We start from the raw sequence: 20,722 nt of genomic DNA, 5'->3' as shown, positions 1-20,722 counted from the left end.
ATAACTTAGTACCCCCCCTCCTCTGGATTAGACAGGGCTTAGATTTCTGGGTGAATTAAATACAGATGTTTCCTGATCTTTCTTATATCTCTCAGATATAGGATAGACACTTCAGAACAAACTTCCTTTTGATATTTTTTGGGACTATCTGTTGTTCCATGTAGTGAATCTGTTATTCAATGCGTTTGTATGGGCTAATAGCAGTATGGCCAAAACATTTTTTTTATCAAATCATTTTTTCATATATTGTTTTTGTACTTCGAGGGGTCTGAAAATTCTAAATCAAATACCTAAATGATCCTTGGTATGACCTTCTGAAAATAATTCCATATACAGTGCATTCAGAAAGTATTCAGACCCCTTGACTTTTTCCACATTTTGTTACGTTACAGCCTTATACTAAAATTGATTAAATAGTTTCCCCCCCTCATCAATCTACACAAAATACCCCATAATGACAAAGCAAAAACAGTTTTTTTGAAATGTTTGCACATTTATAAAAAAAATAATTGCTGCACAGCTGTTTTCAGGTCTCTCCAGTGATGTTCGATCGGGTTCAAGTCCGGGCTCTGGCTGGGCCACTCAAGGACATTCAGAGACTTGTCTCGAAGCCCCTCCTGTGTTGTCTTGGCTGTGTGCTTAGGGTTGATGTCCTATTGGAAGGTGAACCTTCACCCCAGTCTGAGGTCCTGAGCGCTCTGGAGCAGGTTTTCATCAAGGATCTCTCTGTACTTTGCTTTGTTCATCTTTCCCTCGATCCTGACTAGTCTCCCAGTTCCTGCCGCTGAAAAACATCCCCAAGCATGATGCTGCCACCACCATGCTTCACTGTAGGGATGGTGCCAGGTTTCCTCCAGACGTGACGCTTGGCATTCAGGCCAAAGAGTTCAATCTTGGTTTCATCAGTCCAGAGAATCTTGTTTCTCATTGCCTGAGAGTCCTTTAGGACTTTGATGGAAGTACCAATCTATCTGCAATATTAAAGCTGATCTAACCCTAAAAAAATTAATAAATAAAAAATACGATTATATGTACGAACTCAGAATCAGTTATTTCCCAAAAATAACATGTTCGCTGTGGTAGAATGTTTGTTTTGATTGGCAATTTTCTGCATTCATCAGAATGCCATCAGGTAGCCTGATTTCAGATGTGTCCATGTAAACAGGATTATTAGGGAAATCGTTCTTCATGCAAATCTTGAAAACTCTTTAATCAAACTATTATATTAATCTGACTATTCTCAATAATCACATTATTGTGTGCATGTAACCACACACAATTTGATTGCAAAGTTAAACACACCATACAACTCTATGCACAATAATGACAACTTTTAACAATTTCCACTGAACATTTTACAAAAACTAATTTACTTGAAGAACAGTGCAGATGCAAAGTTTGGTAACAGAATGACGTCACAAACAGCATGTAAACTTTGCATCTGAACTGTTCTTCAAGTAAATGTAAAAAATTAAAAATAAGCATCACTCTGATACCGTGGAATTGCCATACAGTTTTCCCTCAAAGCCTGCCTGTGCTTTCCCTAATCCACTCACACACTGCATGACCAGTGCCGTATTTACAGGACATGCAAACAGGAGGGAAACCCTCCCTAACGTACACACCGATCCAGTATTCTTATTATAAAGTTCCCCAGATTCAATTGAACTCTTCTAGAGGAAGATTATGCCAGTGCAACGATAGTGTGCTTGTCGTCCCTATACATGGGTTGCACGTTTCGTCACAATATTGTTTTTGAACGTTAGTTTTAGGACTGATGTCCAGCTGAGCATTCTACTCAATGCAGTCTCAATAGGTGCTGATGAAGATTTAGTCTACATTTACATTTTAGTCATTTAGCAGACGCTCTTATCCAGAGCGACTTACAGTTAGTGAGTGCATACATTTTCATACTGGCCCCCTGTGGGAAACGAACCCACAACCCTGGCGTTGCATGCGCCATGCTCTACCAACTGAGCTCCAGGGGACTAAAGTGCATTACTGTGGCTTGGAAACATGATGACATTTCAACAGGAGACAATTAATTAGTAGGACAAGCTTTTGTCAGCAGATTGACTTTAGATGCAGTATAACTTTAGCTAGCTAGCTAAGATTGAGAGGAGAGCACCAACCTTTTGGCTAGCTAACGTTAGCATTGCTAGCTATCTCTGACGAACTTTGCTAGCTCATGGCAACATTGTCATCTCTCTAAAATAAACTTGATGACATCATAATGATGGCAAAGTTGTTTCCTACTAATTATTTGTCTACTTTACCAATGTCATTGAATTTCCATGCCACTATAGTGTAATTTTGACTAAACAGTCATTAGCCCCCGTTCAGAATGACTGAGCAATAACTATTAGTCGGACATCAATTTGCTGCGGCATTTGTAGAACATTCATAACAATGCAATGATGCGACCAAGTGACAGAGAAGCAACCCATTAATAGACTTATGTGACTCCCCGTCCTATTGGTTAGCAACACATCAATCACCAACATGTTACTTATGGCAAGAAGCCTAGTGGTTAGAGAAGCTGTTCGAATCCCAGCTCAGACTGGAAAATTTGGTGCAGAGTGAGCCGACAACAGGAGGATTGCTGGCAATGATATCATCCTAGATACCATCGCCTGCCGTTGTGCCCTTGAGCGCTGCACTGCAGCTGACCAATTGATTCCTGCCCCTTGGGGTATGTGTGTGTATGTCCCGGTTGGGTTGGGTTGTGAGCATAAAGACACATTTCCGTTCTCTGTAAGTTAATGGACAAGCAAGTACATCTTATCTTACCTCGTTGACAATGCTTACCAGTGATGAAAGGAAGAAAGGATAGGAAGGAAAGGAAGGAAAGGAAGGAAGGAAGGAAGGATGGAAGGAAGGATGGATAAAGAGTTGTCATTTTGACTACTTGTATAAGGCCACATCGAAATTGAGACCAGGATGTTTTGGAGTGGGGTGAAAAGCACCAGCTGGACATGTCATCTGCTCATTACAGGCACTAAGCTTCCAGGGAACTTTTTCAGAAGAGGTTTTGTGTGTGTAGTGTGTGTGTGCACTCTAGTGTGCATGTGTGTGTGTACTGTATGTGTGTGAATACACAACGTGTGTGCGTGTGTCTCTGAGCAACAAGTTTGAAGAGCTTTTAATTTACTCGGTCAGCGTAATTGAGTGGTGGGTTTCGAGGAAGTCATTCAATTGCAGTGGATGGTCACTAATCTAAAAGTAATCTCCTGATGTACTGAATGGCCTATTAGCTCGCTCTATCTCTCCATCGCTCTCTATCTCTCTCTCTCTGTACCTGCGTAGGAGTTCAGTGTGCCATTGGGACTCGTCAATGGTTTCCTTTGAGTCCAGGGAAGCTCTACAGAGCTTAACTGTACTTTGTACACAGCAGGGTACTGAGTGAGTGAGTGGCCATAAGAGTATGTTGCTTCAGATAGAGATGTGAATGGTTCTCCAGAAACTGTTGTGCCTGGGAGAATACAGTTATAAACTCTGACATAGAGCTCTTTGGCCACGCATACCAGTGGTGCGTTGGCATCGCAAAACGGAAGCACATGAAGAAAATGACCTCATACCTCCTGTAAATATGGTGGTGGATCTTTGATGTTATGGGGCTATTTAGCTTCCACTGGTCCTGGGGCCCTTGTTAAGGTCCATGTTACCATTCACTTGAAGTGTAAAACTCTCAATGTGTTCTCCAATCTCATAAAACATTTTAGAAAAAGGCTGAGAGTCGCAAGAGGAGGGTGCTGGAGTATTGAAAACAGGGGTACCAATAATTTTCACACCTATCTTTTTTAGATTTTTGTATTACTTGTTGAACTAAATATTTTTCTCTGAGCAATTGTATTAGTATAAAATAATATAATTTTCTCATTTTTTGAGCATGCAATACAGCTCAGTATTTGTATTATTTATTTTATACAGTCTTTTTTGCTCATCTTTATCAAGGATGACCTTACTGTATTTGCAAACTAAATCGAAAGAGTCACCCCAAGTGAGCTTTGCCTGTGGGCAATTTAAGTTGTACTTTAGTCTGTTTAGCTGTGGGCATTGATCAAGGGCTTGTAACAGCTTTTGTACAAACAAAAGCAACGTCACCAGGACCCAAAATCAGATAAATGAGTAGATAGAGCAGTCTATGCTTATTAGCTTCATGGTTATTGATAGTACTGTTTAGCTATTCTTTTCATGGCCAGGCAAACCTCACAAAATCGACTGACAACTTATTTCTCTCTCTCTCTTTCTCTCTTTCTCTCTCTCTCTCTCTCTCTCCATTCTCCTCCTCTTTCTTCTCCACAGTGAACAAACACAAGCCGTGGATCGAGACGTCGTACCATGGGGTGATCACAGAGAACATGGACACCGTCCTGCTGGACCCTCCCTTGGTGGCCTTGGACAAGGACGCCCCTGTCCCTTACGCAGGTAGAGACACCATTTCCCTATTTCCCCATCCTAAACGTCCTTCAAAGAACCCAGTGCTGTGGGCTTATGGTGCTTCACTGACATACTGCACAGTAATAGCTGTTAATTTGAGGCTGTGGTAGATTGGCATAACTGGGCTGACTTCTATGAGTGTCTTCCTAAACGGAATACGCTCATACTCTTTCCTCACTTTGAGAGGTACATCTAAGCAGCCTGTCTGTGCCTGAAAGGTAGTGTGTATTTATGGCTACACTTCTTCATAAGGCACCGTTATCTACAATCATTCACACTTCCTCGGTCTGACTGGCCAAAGAAAAAAAGTTGTAACATGAGCTGCTGGAGAGGAGAGAAACTTATTGAGCTACCTTTAAATACTGATACCCTTGAGCAGCTGTACTAGTCCCCTTTGACATGACATGGAAATACCCTGGACATCTTCCATGCTCCTTGAATGTCCTGTTATTTCATAAAAATGATATGCTTGAGGCAGAAGTTACCCTTATCCACTGATCTAGGATCAGTTTACCCTATCCCTTATCCTAACCTTCACCTTTAGGGGGATGAAAAGTATCTGACCCTGTATCAGCAGAACAAGGGCATCCTACATTTCAGGGCATACAGTGTACAGTATTTACATGGCATTTCCAGGTCATGTCATCTTAGATATGTAGTTATATGGGAAACGTCTACCCACTCCCCTAAATACATACACTATCATATTATGATAAGACTACAGTTGAGTGCAGAGCTCTGGCTTGTGATTGAAGTTAAATCACAGTGTCACACAGGTAGGTGACAGTGACATGTGACTTAAAATTAGACTGGGATTTTTGGCTCCCTGGCAAATGAGGAGGCTTTGTGGTAGGTACTGCTTTACACTTCATTAAATGAAAATGGTTTGAATCTTACAGTACTTGCATGACTATACATTCATGACTTTTTTTTACAATGCTTGTATGTATATAAAATCTGGGTCAAAATTAGGCCTGTTTTCCTGGACCCAGATTAAGGCCTGTACTGCTTAAATGCTTTTTATTACAGTAGTCTGGGTCTGAGACACTGGCCCTTGAAAAATGTAGCCATAGTTGTAATTTTGCCGTGACACCAAACAATCGTAATCAGGAAAAAATTGAATAAACCTCAACAGTATATGCCAGGGTTAATCTGGGTTTTGCCAAATTGTCCGCCAATGTTTTTTCAGCAAATCTAACATCTAACAGAGCTGGTTTAGGAACACATTTCAACTCCCAGCAACCAACTCAGAGACTAAGCCAGTGAAATTCTAATGGTTAAGCAACAAGAGACCCAATGGGTAAACAAAAGACCCAATGGTTTGTAAATATTTCTCTCTGTGATTAACAATCTGCTCGGTGACTCCAGAAGGTCACCACTGGTAAAATATCACCGGAGAGGGAAAGTGATGTTGTGCTATTTTTGGTGACTTTCTCCCTGGCTTTTCTGTGGCGCCTAGCTAATGAATGAAACCCATAAAATGGCTACCAAGGAGATTTACAAAAAAATGCTTGCAGAAAAGGTTCTCTGTCCTAATCTATCACAGGTTTTTTCTCTCAATCTCCTCAATTCTCCATGTCTCACTCTTGCCCTTTCCAACTCTGTTTGTCTAGTGTTCTCCTTTGCATTTTTCTCATTCCCTCTCTATCTCTCCACAAATGTCCTCCTCTTGGCTAGCCTCTCTCTCTCTCTCTCTCTCTCTCTCTCTCTCTCTCTCTCTCTCTCTCTCTCTCTCTCTCTCTCTCTCTCTCTCTCTCTCTCTCTCTCTCTCTCTCTCTCTCTCTCTCTCTCTCTCTCTCTCTCTCTCTCTCTCTCTCTCTCTCTCTCTCTCTCTCTCTCTCTCTCTCTCTCTCTCTCTCTCTCTCTCTCTCTCTCTCTCGCTTATTGCCATTCTTCTTCACTCTCTGTCATTGTCTTTCTCATTTCCTGTCATTCCCCCATTCTCTCTCTCCTCTTTCTTTCTCTCTCCCTCAATGCCCATGCAGCTGCAGCAGGCAGTGCCTTATGCAGCGTTGCTCTCCCTCATCCATCCTGGTTTTGTTTCTGTGGAGAAAGGAGTGGGCTGTCGTTCCGGCACCACATTAATTGCTCTGTGGGAACATGGATGGGGATTGTTAAGCGCTTTGCCTATTTCTCCCTTCCATTCCTCCTCCCTCCTCCCTCCTCCTTCCCTCCATCCCTCTATCCTCCTCTCACAGCAGCTCCACTTTGATGTAAAAGAACGATGAGCCTAAAGTCGATGATATATGCCGAGACAGGAACGAGAGGAGATGAATGGTTATTTGGGCGAGCCGTGACCGTGCCCCTGCGGAGAGGAGGAGCGTGGGTCTTGTGTATGCACAGAGTGCTCTCAATCAAATCAGTTTGAGGGATGTAACGGGGGACTGGGGGGATTTTTATTGGGGGATCGCAGTTATGCCAGACCTCTCGTCCATTCATCTCTCCTACAGGATGATGCACATTCCGTATTGTTCCCCTGGTAAAGTTAGTTCCCCCTCCACACACACACACACACACACACACACACACACACACACACACACACACACATGAACAAAAAGAGTATAGGGAGCGGTTTCGAGAAAGAGGATGGTTTTGTGTGTGTGTGTGTGTGAGAGAGATTAAGAGAGAGACAGAGAGAGACAAAGAGTGAGCGAATGAGAGGGAAATGAGCAAGAGAAGAAATGAATGACAGAGAGAAATTAGAAAGAAATGGTAATTAGTGAGTGAAAGTGAATGTGAGGAATAGAGTGAAAAGAGAGAAACTTGTCTTGTTATCATGAAAGAACCGTGACAGTGGCTGTGGTTGACAAGTTGTGCATTTGTAAGGGGAATGCACATTCAAATGAAGTTTGTCAAATGCACACTGTTCCAGACTAGAGAAATTCAATTTCAACCACAACCATAATTGGTACTTTCTACCCTCCCAAAAACGACTTATTTATAAACCATGAGGCAAAATGTACTGGGTGGGAATTAATTTGTTTGACATTTTTGGGGGCTAAATTTACACTGCACATAAGTGTCACTGTTTTCAAACCACACCATGCCACTTCAAATTTTCAGCTTGGCAGCTCAGGCTATTTGTGCCAAGTGTTTGTCATGCAACAGTTAATGTATCATATTCCCACATGGTTTGATTATGAAGCCAGCATGATTTACCACCACCTTACAATAAAATCCTTATCAACATGTTTGTTGGTTAATAGACTATGTAAATTAGTCTTATGGCCTGCATCCAAAATGGCACCCTATTCCCTATGTAGTGCACTACTTTTGTCCTGAGCTCTATGGGTAGTCATGCACTACATAATGAATAGGGTGCCATTTCAGACACAGCCATGATGTTTTTTAAAGTTTTAATGCCTGTGGCACATGGTCCCATTTGATCCACGAGGCGTATAATTTTAATCATTTAAGGTGGAGGATGTTAATGTTTTGCGAATCACATTAGCATGTTTCACATACACAAGTACGTGGGTGCACACGTATGTGCTTGCACACGCACATGCACACACACGCACACACACAGACACACACACACACACACACACACACACACACACACACACACTGTACAGCTACGATAAATGTGCAGTGGGGAATCTATAGATTTCCAGACTTTACACATGTACTTTAACACATACATCAAACAGATGCTTAGACTTATACTTGTTATTGTTGTTTAACGATCATATAATAATCCTGAGTAATGATCGGGATTATGTGGATTATGTGGGCAGTAACAGCAGTAAACTACACAAACTACACTATAGGATTTCATAACAACAGTTGAAGTATCTCTCTCACACAGTCCCGTGTAGCTCAGTTGGTAGAGCATGGCGTTTGCAACGCCAGGGTTGTGGGTTCGATTCCCACGGGGGGCCAGTATGAAAATGTATGCACTCACTAACTGTAAATCGCTCTGGATAAGAGCGTCTGCTAAATGACTAAAATGTAAATAAAATATAATAATTCTATCGCAGACATTTATTGTCTTTTTTTTGGGTGGATATTTAATGTCTGCTGACAGAATTATGCCCTTTCAATAATAATACAGTTTTATATCCAACATTGGATGTCTCGATTGGACGTCTGTACGTCCAATTGGATCTAATTTAGAATGATAGATGATTTGTCCCTGAGGCAGACTGGTTGGGTAATTACTCCAACGTCTTTGGTAGACTGGTTTGATTGAAATTCTGGACACTTCAAATGCCTCTTTCGCTTTCCCATGGGTTATAGTGTGGTTGGATGCCTTTGAATCAAAAAGAAGAAGAAGGTGTGTGTTTGATGTTTTGTGTGTGTGTTTGTCTATCTATAAACCAATTTACGTGTTTATCATACCGGATCTGCCTCACACAATCCACATCCATTTTCATCCTCTTTAACTTTCAAGGCATGATCTGAATAATTGCAGGAGAATGCAGTCTATCCTTGGGGTGGTGATAAGGAGGTGATCATTGAAACTTGATGAGTGCTCTTCCTGTGTTGAATGTTACAATTTGACAATGTGCTTACGAGCAGCAAATGTGCTACTTCTGGTTGGCGACCCTGTAGGAGTCAGTCTGAGTTAAAATGGTGGGCAAGTTGAGGCTTTGCCTGGAGATGCAAATAGGGTTTCTAACATGCTTTTTCCTTTCTCTCTCTCTGTGTGTGTGAGAGAGTGAGAGTGAGAGTGAGAGTGAGAGTGAGACTGACTGACTGACTGACTGACTGACTGACTGACGGGTTCGTTTCCCACGGGGGGCCAGTATGAAAATGTATGCACTCACTAACTGTAAGAGCGTCTGCTAAAATGACTAAAAGGATGATCAATGGAAACAGGATGCACCGGAGCTCAATTTCGAGTCTCATAGCAAAGGGTCTGAATACTTATGTAAATCAGCCATTTCTGTTTTTTCTTTTTAACATTCGCAAAAATGTCTAAATACCAGTTTTTGGTTTGTTATTATGGGGTATTATGTGTTGATTGAAACAAATAATTTAATCCATTTTAGAATAAGGCTGTAACGTAACAAAATGTGGAAAAAGTAAAACGGTCTGAATACTTTCCGAATGCACTGTAAATAACAAGGCAATTAGAAATGCCAGACGGGCAAATTTTTCTAATTTGATCACTAATAATCTGAATAATTCGAGAGTGCTCTTCTCGACCATTGATTGCCTGATAAATCCTACCCCCGCAAACCTATGTGAACTGTCCTCGACATCTAAATGTGATGAGTTTGCAGCATATTTCAGAGATAAGATAACAAACATTAGGCTGGGTATCAGTCAAGCAAGACCTGATGAGAAGTTTCATGATACAGTGGGGAAAAAAGTATTTAGTCAGCCACCAATTGTGCAAGTTCTCCCACTTAAAAAGATGAGAGAGGCCTGTAATTTTCATCATAGGTACACGTCAACTACAGACAGACAAAATGAGAAAAAAAATCCAGAAAATCACATTGTAGGATTTTTAATGAATTTATTAGCAAATTATGGTGGAAAATAAGTATTTGGTCAATAACAAAAGTTTCTCAATACTTTGTTTTATACCCTTTGTTGGCAATGACACAGGTCAAACATTTTCTGTAAGTCTTCACAAGGTTTTCACACACTGTTGCTGGTATGTTTGCCCATTCTTCCATGCAGATCTCCTCTAGAGCAGTGATGCTTTGGGGCTGTCGCTGTGCAACACGGACTTTCAACTCCCTCCAAAGATTTTCTATGGGGTTGAGATCTAGAGACTGGCTAGGCCACTCCAGGACCTTGAAATGCTTCTTACGAAGCCACTCCTTCGTTGCCCGGGCGGTGTGTTTGGGATCATTGTCATGCTGAAAGACCCAGCCACATTTCATCTTCAATGCCCTTGCTGATGGAATGAGGTTTTCACTCAAAATCTCACGATACATGGCCCCATTCATTCCTTCCTTTACACGGATCAGTCGTCCTGGTCCCTTTGCAGAAAAACAGCCCCAAAGCATGATGTTTCCACCCCCATGCTTCACAGTAGGTATGGTGTTCTTTAGATGCAACTCAGCATTCATTGTCCTCCAAACACAACGAGTTGAGTTTTTACCAAAAAGTTATATTTTGGTTTCATCTGACCATATGACATTCTCCCAATCCTCTTCTGGATCATCCAAATGCACTCTAGCAAACTTCAGACGGGCCTGGACATGTACTGGCTTAAGCAGGGGGACACATCTGGCACTGCAGGATTTGAGTCCCTGGCGGCATAGTGTGTTACTGATGGTAGGCTTTGTTACTTTGGTCCCAGCTCTCTGCAGGTCATTCACTAGGTCCCCCCGTGTGGTTCTGGGATTTTTGCGTTCTTGTGATCATTTTGACCCCACGGGTTGAGATCTTGCGTGGAGCCCCAGATCGAGGGAGATTATCAGTGGTCTTGTATGTCTTCCATTTCCTAATAATTGCTCCCACAGTTGATTTCTTCAAACCAAGCTGCTTACCTATTGCAGATTCAGTCTTCCCAGCCTGGTGCAGGTCTACAATTTTGTTTCTGGTGTCCTTTGACAGCTCTTTGGTCTTGGCCATAGTGGAGTTTGGAGTGTGACTGTTTGAGGTTGTGGACAGGTGTCTTTTATACTGATAACAAGTTCAAACAGGTGCCATTAATACAGGTAACGAGTGGAGGACAGAGGAGCCTCTTAAAGAAGAAGTTACAGGTCTGTGAGAGCCAGAAATCTTGCTTGTTTGTAGGTGACCAAATACTTATTTTCCACCATAATTTGCAAATAAATTCATAAAAAATCCTACAATGTGATTTTCTGGATTTTTTTTCTCAATTTGTCTGTCATAGTTGACGTGTACCTATGCTGAAAATTACAGGCCTCTCTCATCTTTTTAAGTGGGAGAACTTGCACAATTGGTGGCTGACTAAATACTTTGTTTTCCCCACTGTATGTGCTCTAGCCTACCACGCAAAGGCACTATGGAGTTATTTTCCCTGGTTGACACAGACATGCTCAGGAAAGAGAAAACACAACTTAAGCCTTCTACCTTCCTTCTCGATTCTCTACCTACCTTCTTCAAAACAGTTTTTACTTGCATAGCTGAAGAAGTGCAAGCTATTGTTAATCACTCCCTGTTCACAGGCACTTTCCCCACTGCACTAAAAACTTATATGGTGAAACCCCTTCTGAAGAAAAGTAATCTAGATTCTTCAGCTCTTAGCAATTTTCGGCCAATCTCCAACCTTCCATTCTTAAGCAAAATTCTTGAGAAATTGGTTTTCAAACAGCTACATAAAAAAAAAAAGTGCCAACTGTCACGCCCTGGCTCTGGGGACTATGTTATGTTGAGCCAGGGTGTGTAAGTCTATGTTTTGTATATCTATGTTGGCCTGAGTGACTCCCAATCAGAGGCAACGAGTGTCAGCTGGTTGTCTCTGATTGGGAGCCATATTTAACTATCGGTCTTTTCACTTTATGTTGTGGTTTCTTGTTCCGTTAAGGTTTGTTCGTGTTGTACCTTAAGACGTCACGCATCGTGTGTTATTGTTTTGATCGTGTTGATCAGTTAATAAATATATATTATGTTCACCTTCAACGCTGCGCATTGGTCCTCTCTCGTAGACGATCGTGACAGAAGAAACCACCAAGACAGGACCAAGCAGCGTGAAGAGGAGAGTGGATGGACCTGGGATCAGTGGAGTAGGAGTCTCAACTGGGCCCAGCCAAGCGAAGAGCAGAAAGGTTGGACTTTGAAGCAGTGGAGTGAGAGTCTGGCGAGAACTAGGGAGGCCTGGTCCACGGGGAGGAGAGAACCCCAGAAAATTTTTAGGGGGGGGCTCACGACGTGGACGACGGGGCAGCCGGAGGCCGCGATGGAGCGGTCCAGCGGGTGTGCAGAGGGAGGCCGCCAGGTTAAGGGGGCCACTGGTCACAGAGGAGAGGGAAAGTGTGGAGGCACGGCGAGAGGTACTGGGGTGTATTACCAGTCCGGTCCGGCCCGTTCCTGATCCCTGCATAGGGCCAGTGGCGTGTGTCCCCAGTACGGTTCGGCCTGTTCCTGCCTCTCGCACCGAGCCTGTGGTGCGCGTCGTCAGCCCTGTCCGGCCCGTTCCTGCTCTCCGTACCAAGTCTGTGGTGCGCGTCGCCAGCCCAGTCCGGCCCATCCAAGCTTCCCGCACCAAGCCAGTGGTGTGCGTCGTCAGTCCGGCACGGCCCGTGCCTGCTCTCCGCACCAAGTCTATGGTGCGTTTCGTCAGCCCTGTCCGGCCCGTTCCTGCTCTCCGCACCAAGTCGGTGGTGCGCGTCGCCAGCCCAGTCCGGCCCATCCAAGCTTCCCGCACCAAGCCAGTGGTGTGCGTCGTCAGTCCGGCACGGCCCGTGCCTGCTCTCCGCACCAAGTCTATGGTGCGTTTGCGTCAGCCCTGTCCGGCCCGTTCCTGCTCTCCGCACCAAGTCTGTGGTGCGCGTCGCCAGCCCAGTCCGGCCCATCCAAGCTCCCCGCACCAGGTCAGTGGTGCGCGTCGTCAGCCTCGGTCCGGCTCATTCCTGCTCCCCGCACCAAGTCAGGGGTGCGCTTCGTCAGCCCGGTCCGGCCCGTTCCTCCTCCACGCATCAAGCCAGGGGTGTGCGTCGTCAGTCCAGCACAACCCGTGCCTGGGTCATGTCCGGAGCCGGATCCGCCGCCGAGGCGGAGTGCCCACCCGGTCCCTCCCCTGTTGTGGTTGTTTGGCGCGGCCGGAGTCCGCGCTTTTGGGGGGGGGTACTGTCACGCCCTGGCTCTGGGGACTATGTTATGTTGAGCCAGGGTGTGTAAGTCTATGTTTTGTATATCTATGTTGGCCTGAGTGACTCCCAATCAGAGGCAACGAGTGTCAGCTGGTTGTCTCTGATTGGGAGCCATATTTAACTATCGGTCTTTTCACTTTGTGTTGTGGTTTCTTGTTCCATTAAGGTTTGTTCGTGTTGTACCTTAAGACGTCACGCATCGTGTGTTATTGTTTTGATCGTGTTGATCAGTTAATAAATATATATTATGTTCACCTTCAACGCTGCGCATTGGTCCTCTCTCGTAGACGATCGTGACACCAACTGTATTTTAGAACAATTCCAATCTGGCTTTCGTGCCCACCACAGCACAGCGACAGCCTTAGTTAAAGTGGTAAATTATCTTAGAGCCAACACAGATGTCAAACAGCTCTCTGTCCTTGTACTCTTGAATTTAAGTGCTGCATTCAACCCTGTTTACAATGATGTCCTTCTGGACAGACTGGAGAGGTGAGTTGGCTTCTCCGGTCCAGTTCTAAATTGGTTGAGGACCTATTTAACCGGTCAAGAGTTTTTTGTCACCCTTGGAGAACATAACTCAGAGAAAATAGATATCACATGTGGCGTTCTACAAGGTTTGATTTTGGGTCCGGTACTGTTCAGTTTATGTATGTTACCCCTAGGCAGCGTTATCAGAAATCACGGTATTGATTTTCACTGCTACGCAGACAATACACAACTTTACATTTCTGTGTCACCAGAGGGTTTTAGCTTCACAGATACATGATTAGACTATATTAATGAACACAACTTCCTCCCAGCTAAATCAAGACAAGACCGAGGTACTTATTATTGGAGCCAAAGCACAGAAAGAGAATCTGGCCGCACATTTTAGTTCACAGGCCATAAAGATAAAACATCAGTTAAAAAACCTAGGTGTCATTTTAGATTCTGAACTGAATTTCGAATCACACATTAGGAATATGACCAAAATAGCTTTTTACCACCTGAGGAACATTGCCAAGGTGCGGCCGTTTCTATCTCAGGCTGATACAGAGAGACTCATCCACGCTTTTATTACAAGCAGGCTTGACTACAGTAATGATCTCCTGTCTGGTCTACCCAAGAAAGCCATTGATTGATGAACTGCAAAACATACAGAATGCTGCAGCACGGGTACTGACCAAAACCAGATGGAGAGCACACATTACACCGGTTTTAAAGTCTCTGCACTGGCTGCCTGTGAGTTTCATAATTCATTTTAGGATTCTTCGTTTTTTAAATCAATACATGATTGTGCACCCCAGTACATGTCAGACATGCTTTTTAGTTATGTACCCAGTAGGTCCCTCAGGTCCTCTGGCACTGGCCTTTTAACTATCCCAAAGCCTAGGACCAAGAGGCATGAAGAGGCAGCCTTTAGTTACTATGCCCCCAGCCTCTGGAATAGCCTGCCAGAGAACCTGAGGAGGGCCGAAACTGTGGACATATTTAAAAGAGATCTTAAAACACACCTTTTTAGCTTTGCTTTTCCTCAGGGTGCTTTTTTAGTTGTTCAGATTTATTGTTATTCTTTTGTTTTTTATCCTCTTATGTTTGTGTAGTAAATATCTGTTTTTATTTTCATTGTTTTTTTCATTGGTTTTTTTCCTGTGAAGCGCATTGCATTGCATTCATGTCTAAAATGCGCTATATAAATACAGCTTGGTTTTATTTTATTTTAATTAATATAGGGGAAACACTACACAGAAAGTAGAGGAGAGACAGACTCCACTCCTTTATCTCTTGCTGTGAAGGGAGGGATCATTGGTTTTGTTTCTCAGGTGAGCGAATGTTGGAGGGGCGGTGATCAAACCGCTCAGGTACCTTCCTCTCTGTCTCTCCCGCCCTCCCTCTACCTGAGCCTGTCAGAGGAGGAAAAGATCCCTCTGTTCCGCCATCTATCCATCCTTCCCTCTCTCTTTCCTTTTGTGTTCTGCCGTTTAATCTCCCCACTCGCTGCCTGTGAAGTGAGGCAGGCCCTGGACATGAAACACAGGTGATGGACTTCAAAAGGACGGCCCTGTCTTCAGGGGCCTGCGTCTGATTCTGACACCAACTCAACTCTCATCTCACGCAAGCCATTCAAATGGAGAGGAACACAGTAACAGAGACCTTTTGACTGTTATTTTGGTTTTCATCCCCTGATTTCACAGCCTGGAAGTCCTGACTGAATTCAGCTCTGTTTCAAGTTAGTTTCAAGTGATTCAGCCTGGATTTCCAGGCTAGTGATTGCAAGACTCGCTATGAGCATTACTAAGAGGACAATTGCTGGAATTCAGTTTTCTGTTGCTTTAAAGTGCAAAAAGGATGTAAATAGTCCATAAATGCATTTACCACAGTTGGTTTTTTAAATGCATAGCCGATACATAATGCATTACACCCGTGTGGACGGTTCATAGAAGTGTTAGCTACCATTATTTCTCCTGAAAAGCAAGCTACTGGGGTGTAACAGTAGTGGCCTACTGTTGACTGGAGTGGGTCAACTACGTGTTGGGTGTGTTCAAAAAAGAACATGCATTTGAAAGGGAATAGATAGGCTGTATAAACAGTGCATTCGGAAAGTATTCAGACCCCTTGACTTTTTCCACATTTTGTTACGTTACAGCCTTATTCTAAAATTGATTACATTTTTATTTTTTCTTTCCCTCGATCCTGACTAGTCTCCCAGTCCCTGCTGCTGAAAAACATCCCCACAGCATGATGCTGTCACAACCATGCTTCACCGTAGGGATGGTGGCATATTTCCTCCAGACGTGACGCTTGGCATTCAGGCCAAAGAGTTCAATCTTGGTTTCATCAGACCAGAGAATCTTGTTTCTCATGGTCTGAGAGTCCTTTAGGTGCCTTTTGGCAAACTCCAAGCAGGCTGTCATGTGCCTTTTACTGAGGAGTGGCTTCCGTCTGGCCACTCTACCATAAAGGCCTGATTGGTGAAGTGCTACAGAGATGGTTGCTCTTCTGGAAGGTTCTCCCATCTCCACAGAGCTCTGTCAGAGTGACCATCAAGTTATTGGTCAGCTCCCTGACCAAGGCCCTTTTCCCCCGATTGCTCAGTTTGGTCAGGCAGCCAGCTCTAGGAAGGGTATTGGTGGTTCCAAACTTCTTCCATTTAAGAATGATGGAGGCCACTGTGTGACATTTTTTGGTACCCTTCCCCAGATCTGTGCCTCGACATAGTCCTGTCTTGGAGCTGTACAGACAATTCCTTCGACCTCATGGTGTCACGACTTCCTCCAAAGCTGCCTCCTCTCCTTGTTCGGGCAGGCTTCGGCGTTCGTCGTCACCGGCCTTCTAGCCACTACCGCTCCTCATCTCATCATTCCATTTGTTTTGTCTTGTTTATTACACACACCTGGATCATTTCCCCTCATCAGTACCTGTATAAGTGTTCCCTCTGCCCCCTTGTCTTTGTGTGTGATTGTTTATTGTGGAGGTTAGTTTAGCTCGGTGGAGCTCCTTGTATTTTTTATTTTGCTTTTCGGAATAAACCCTTTTATTCTGTGATTTACCCTCCTGTGCCTGACTCCTTTGAAAATCACTCATCACACATGGCTTGGTTTTTGCTCTGACATGCACTGTCAACTGTGGGACCTTATATAGACAGGTGTGTGCCTTTCCAAATCATGTCCAGGTATTTCTGTTTTTTTATTTTTAATAGATTTGCAAACATTTCTAAAAGCCTTTGTCATTATGGGGTATTGTTTGTAGATTGATGAGGGGGAAAAAAGAATTTAATCAATTTTAGAATAAGGTTGTAACATAACAAAATGTTGAAAAGGGGAAGGGGTCTGAATACTTTCCGAATGCACTGGTTCCCAACCTAGGGGGCGCACCCCCCATACGGGTGTAATGCCAACGTTTTGTTTATTTTATTTAAATTATTTACAATTCACAATTATTTATACCGCTCTAAAGTGATGAACAAATCTGTTATGCTTTAGGCTAGAAACAAGCAGTAAAATGTTGGAGGAAGACACGACTCTGATGCACATGGGAATATCTTTGGTTTGTCGCTATGACAATCAGAAGCGGAGCTACGACCTTCTAAAGTTGAGGAGTAAAATAAATTGGACTTTACTTGGGAAGTCATCTTATACAATGTGTGACTCTGTCTCTATCAATTGATCTATTTACTTTCTGTAAAATATAATTAAATTAAGGGTTCGTATAAATGATCAGAGTAAAACATTTGGTAGGGGAAATTGGGTCTAGACTTTATTTTCATCATTATCATTATTATTATCATTATTATGATTACTATTATTATGATTATTATCATCATTAGCTAGCCTATCTAAAAGATGTCATGAGTCTTGTTAAACTACGTAGAAACGCAGGTAAATTTTTTGTTGTTGCCCTAGGTCACATATGTCAGAGTCAAGGCCCGCGGGCCACATCCGGCCCGCGAGAAGGTTTTTTACGGCCCCTGGGATGATCTTGATTTATTATTAGAACCGGCCCGCAGACCGCAGCAAGCCGGCAGCCCGCAGATCTTTTACACGCACCAATACTACATTTCCCACAATGCAACGGTGACGCACCGAGCAGTAGGCTGCTTCATTTCAATATTTATTGGCACAGCAGTCGTCAGCATCACAGTAAAATTAACTTTCAGATACCCATCAAAAATGGCAAAACGGAAGGTGGACACTGAGAACCGGGGTTTCAAACAAGGTGGGAGTCGGAGTATATGTTCACGGAGGTAGCTGGAAAACCTGTGTGTCTTCTGTGTGGAGAAAGTGTGGCGGTACTGAAAGAGTATAATCTGAGACGACATTATGAAACGAAACACGCGGACAAAAACAAGAATATGGACATGGAACAAAGGCTACAAAAGGCAGAGGAATTAAAACGAGGCCTCAAATCTCGACAGGCTCTGTTCAAAAAGCCAAATCACAAGGCCAGGCTGCTGTCAAGGCCAGTTTTATTTTGGCAGAAGAGATCGCTAAATCAGCCCGGCCATTTACTGAGTAGGTAGTGCTGAACACCTCCACTCAATTCTGAGGATTTCCTCAGCTCAGAGCCTTACCCGAACATTGATGAACTTGTGGAAAAGATGGGACACCACCAAGTATCACCCTCAACCTCAAACAAGTGAACATTACTGTGCAATCACATATTTAGAGTTTTTACTCAGTTCAAGTTTAAAAGTTAAAGTTTAATATTTGTTTTCACTGCATGTTACTTCTCCTTAAACAAAGTGTTGTTTTTGATTAATAGATTTTTGCACTTTATTTTATTGTATTTCAATCCAATTATATTTTAAAAATATTTCAGTTGAGTGGATGATAGAAAATTGCTACTATTGTTTTTTTCTTTGAAGTAAATTTAGCCCACTTTTGCTAAAATAGAAAATATAGGCTACTGATGGTGCCTTGAATACCGGTTTCTTTCATTTAATGTTCATGTTATGGGGATTTTTATATAAAGGAAATTTGTCTTTTGTGTCTGTTGAAAATTAAAGATTACTGACAGAGCCATAAGAAAATATTGCTTTATTTATCTGATCATATTGGAATATATTTGTTAGGTTTTCAGTAGGTTCAATTAGGTTCACTAGACTATATGCGTCATTTAAAAAAATTTCAATGAACATTCGAACAGTCCGGCCCTCGGCTTGTAGCTAAATTTTTTATTTGGCCCTCCGTCCATTTGACTTTGACACCCCTGCCCTAGGTCCTTCAAATTAAACAAAACCAAGCTGTTGGTGTATTTAATATAGCCTATAACAAACAATAATAAAAAGGTGGTGGGAACCCTTGGGCTAGATCAACAAAAACAAAACATGACTATTGTTTTCATTGGGCAAGCTAGGCCTTTAACATTGCACAGTATCACAAGATGAGTGCTTCAGAGCACATTGATGTCTGTGAATCGCTATTTCCAGGGGTCAATATCCATAGAACTTCTATCGGCTTCTTATTCCTTATGAAGTGAATGGAGACAGTATTAATATCTCCACACCGACTCTGGATATGTGATTCACAGCTCCTACTACAGGGGCATTCAGCCTTGAATTATTCATAGCCCTTTATGAGAGTTTATCTCCAGCTTTTTCAGGTTTTTACATGCATTGTTTAAGAGATGGAGTGTGCTACGAGTTCATCTGAGGCATTGTAGCAGAAAAATAAGGAATAAACCCAGGTTATGTGTCTGAGGTTATGTATATTAACATTTTACACTCGGGAATTGGACTATATGGATAGGGCTAAATTGAAATGTTTCTTACAGAATAAATATGAAAAGAATATGCATAACCATGGTAGCAATTGAAATGGAACAGTTTGGAGATAATGGGACAATTATTTGACCAAAGTTGAGGACACAACAGTTCACCTGACAAGACTGAATCCAAACATTACACTGTTGATTTTATGTGAATTTTACATTTACTGTACTATTCGCCGTATTTGTTGATAACAAAATCTGAAAATACTCTGGATATATTCAGTAACATGATAAGAATATTCCTGGGAAATGTGGGGTAGGTGCAACTAACTGGTGTTTCCAAGTGGCTAAACACTTCTCCAAAGTGTGCACAGTTCCTAAGTCATTTGAATGCACTTTTATGACTCAAAGAAGAGTCTTCAACTATAAGGTGATTTTTTGAGCTCTTCTAGCTTTGCCGTTGAGGAACTACAGCAAGCACACAACCCTGCATCCCCGCCCTCACATAATTACTGTTGTTTACACAATTCAAAAACTGTCCATTATAAATTATATTCTATTGCCAACTAGCTAAGTTATAAAATATGATATTACAGTGTTAGGCTTTCACAACGCAATTCAGGGAAACAGATCATAATTTTGGTGTGCATAGAAAGGATTCAAGTGTGTGTGCCACTGCGGATTTTCTTCACAGTAGACAAACAGGCTCATTCTGTTCAGAATAACCCTGGGTATGACACCATGTCATCTTGTAACTGTAGGCTACATCAAACATAGTGATCATAAACATTGACACTGTATATTACATTAGTTTTATGATATGGAAATGTGAAGTGCACATTTGGACAGGTGTTTGGCTTGCTTGTATGACATCAGAGCGGTATTTATTATGATCCTCAACATCTCATCTTTGACTGGCTTTCATCAGGCTGCCCACTCAAGAGAAAGCTTCAAACTGTAACCAGTGCCTGCAACCTGGTTCAGGTTATCAGTCAACCTACCAGGGTAGTTACATACAGTACAGGAATTAAATCATCAACATGTATTGATCATACCTTTACTAATGCTGCAGAGATTTGTTTGAAAGCAGTATCCATATCCATTGGAAGTAGTGATCACAATATAGTAGCCATATCTAGGAAAACCAAAGTTCCAAAGGCTGGGCCTAATATTGTGTATAAGAGGTCATACAATACGTTTTGTAGTGATTCCTATGTTGTTGATGTAAATAATATATGTTGGTCCGTGGTGTGTAATGAGGAGCAGACAGACACTGCACTTGACGCATTTATGAAATTGCTTATTCCAGTTACTAATAAGCATGCACCCATTAAGAAAATGACTGTAAA

General features: G+C 42.6%; 1 protein-coding gene across 1 annotated transcript in view; it reads left to right on the top strand.

Moving 5' to 3' along the window:
* Positions 1–20,722, top strand: part of LOC121535069 (calsyntenin-2-like) — a 310,904-nt gene that overhangs the window by 133,095 nt on the left and 157,087 nt on the right. Inside the window, exon 2 of the mRNA XM_041841767.2 lies at positions 4,306–4,428. Within this exon, the coding sequence (XP_041697701.1) occupies positions 4,306–4,428 (123 nt within the window). The remainder of the gene's footprint in view (positions 1–4,305; positions 4,429–20,722) is intronic.

The sequence above is a fragment of the Coregonus clupeaformis genome, chromosome 21 (genome assembly GCF_020615455.1).
Source record: "Coregonus clupeaformis isolate EN_2021a chromosome 21, ASM2061545v1, whole genome shotgun sequence".
NCBI classification, from domain to species: Eukaryota; Metazoa; Chordata; class Actinopteri; order Salmoniformes; family Salmonidae; genus Coregonus; species Coregonus clupeaformis.
Note: the sequence above shows the minus strand (reverse complement) of the source record. Positions and strands in the feature narration are given on the sequence as shown.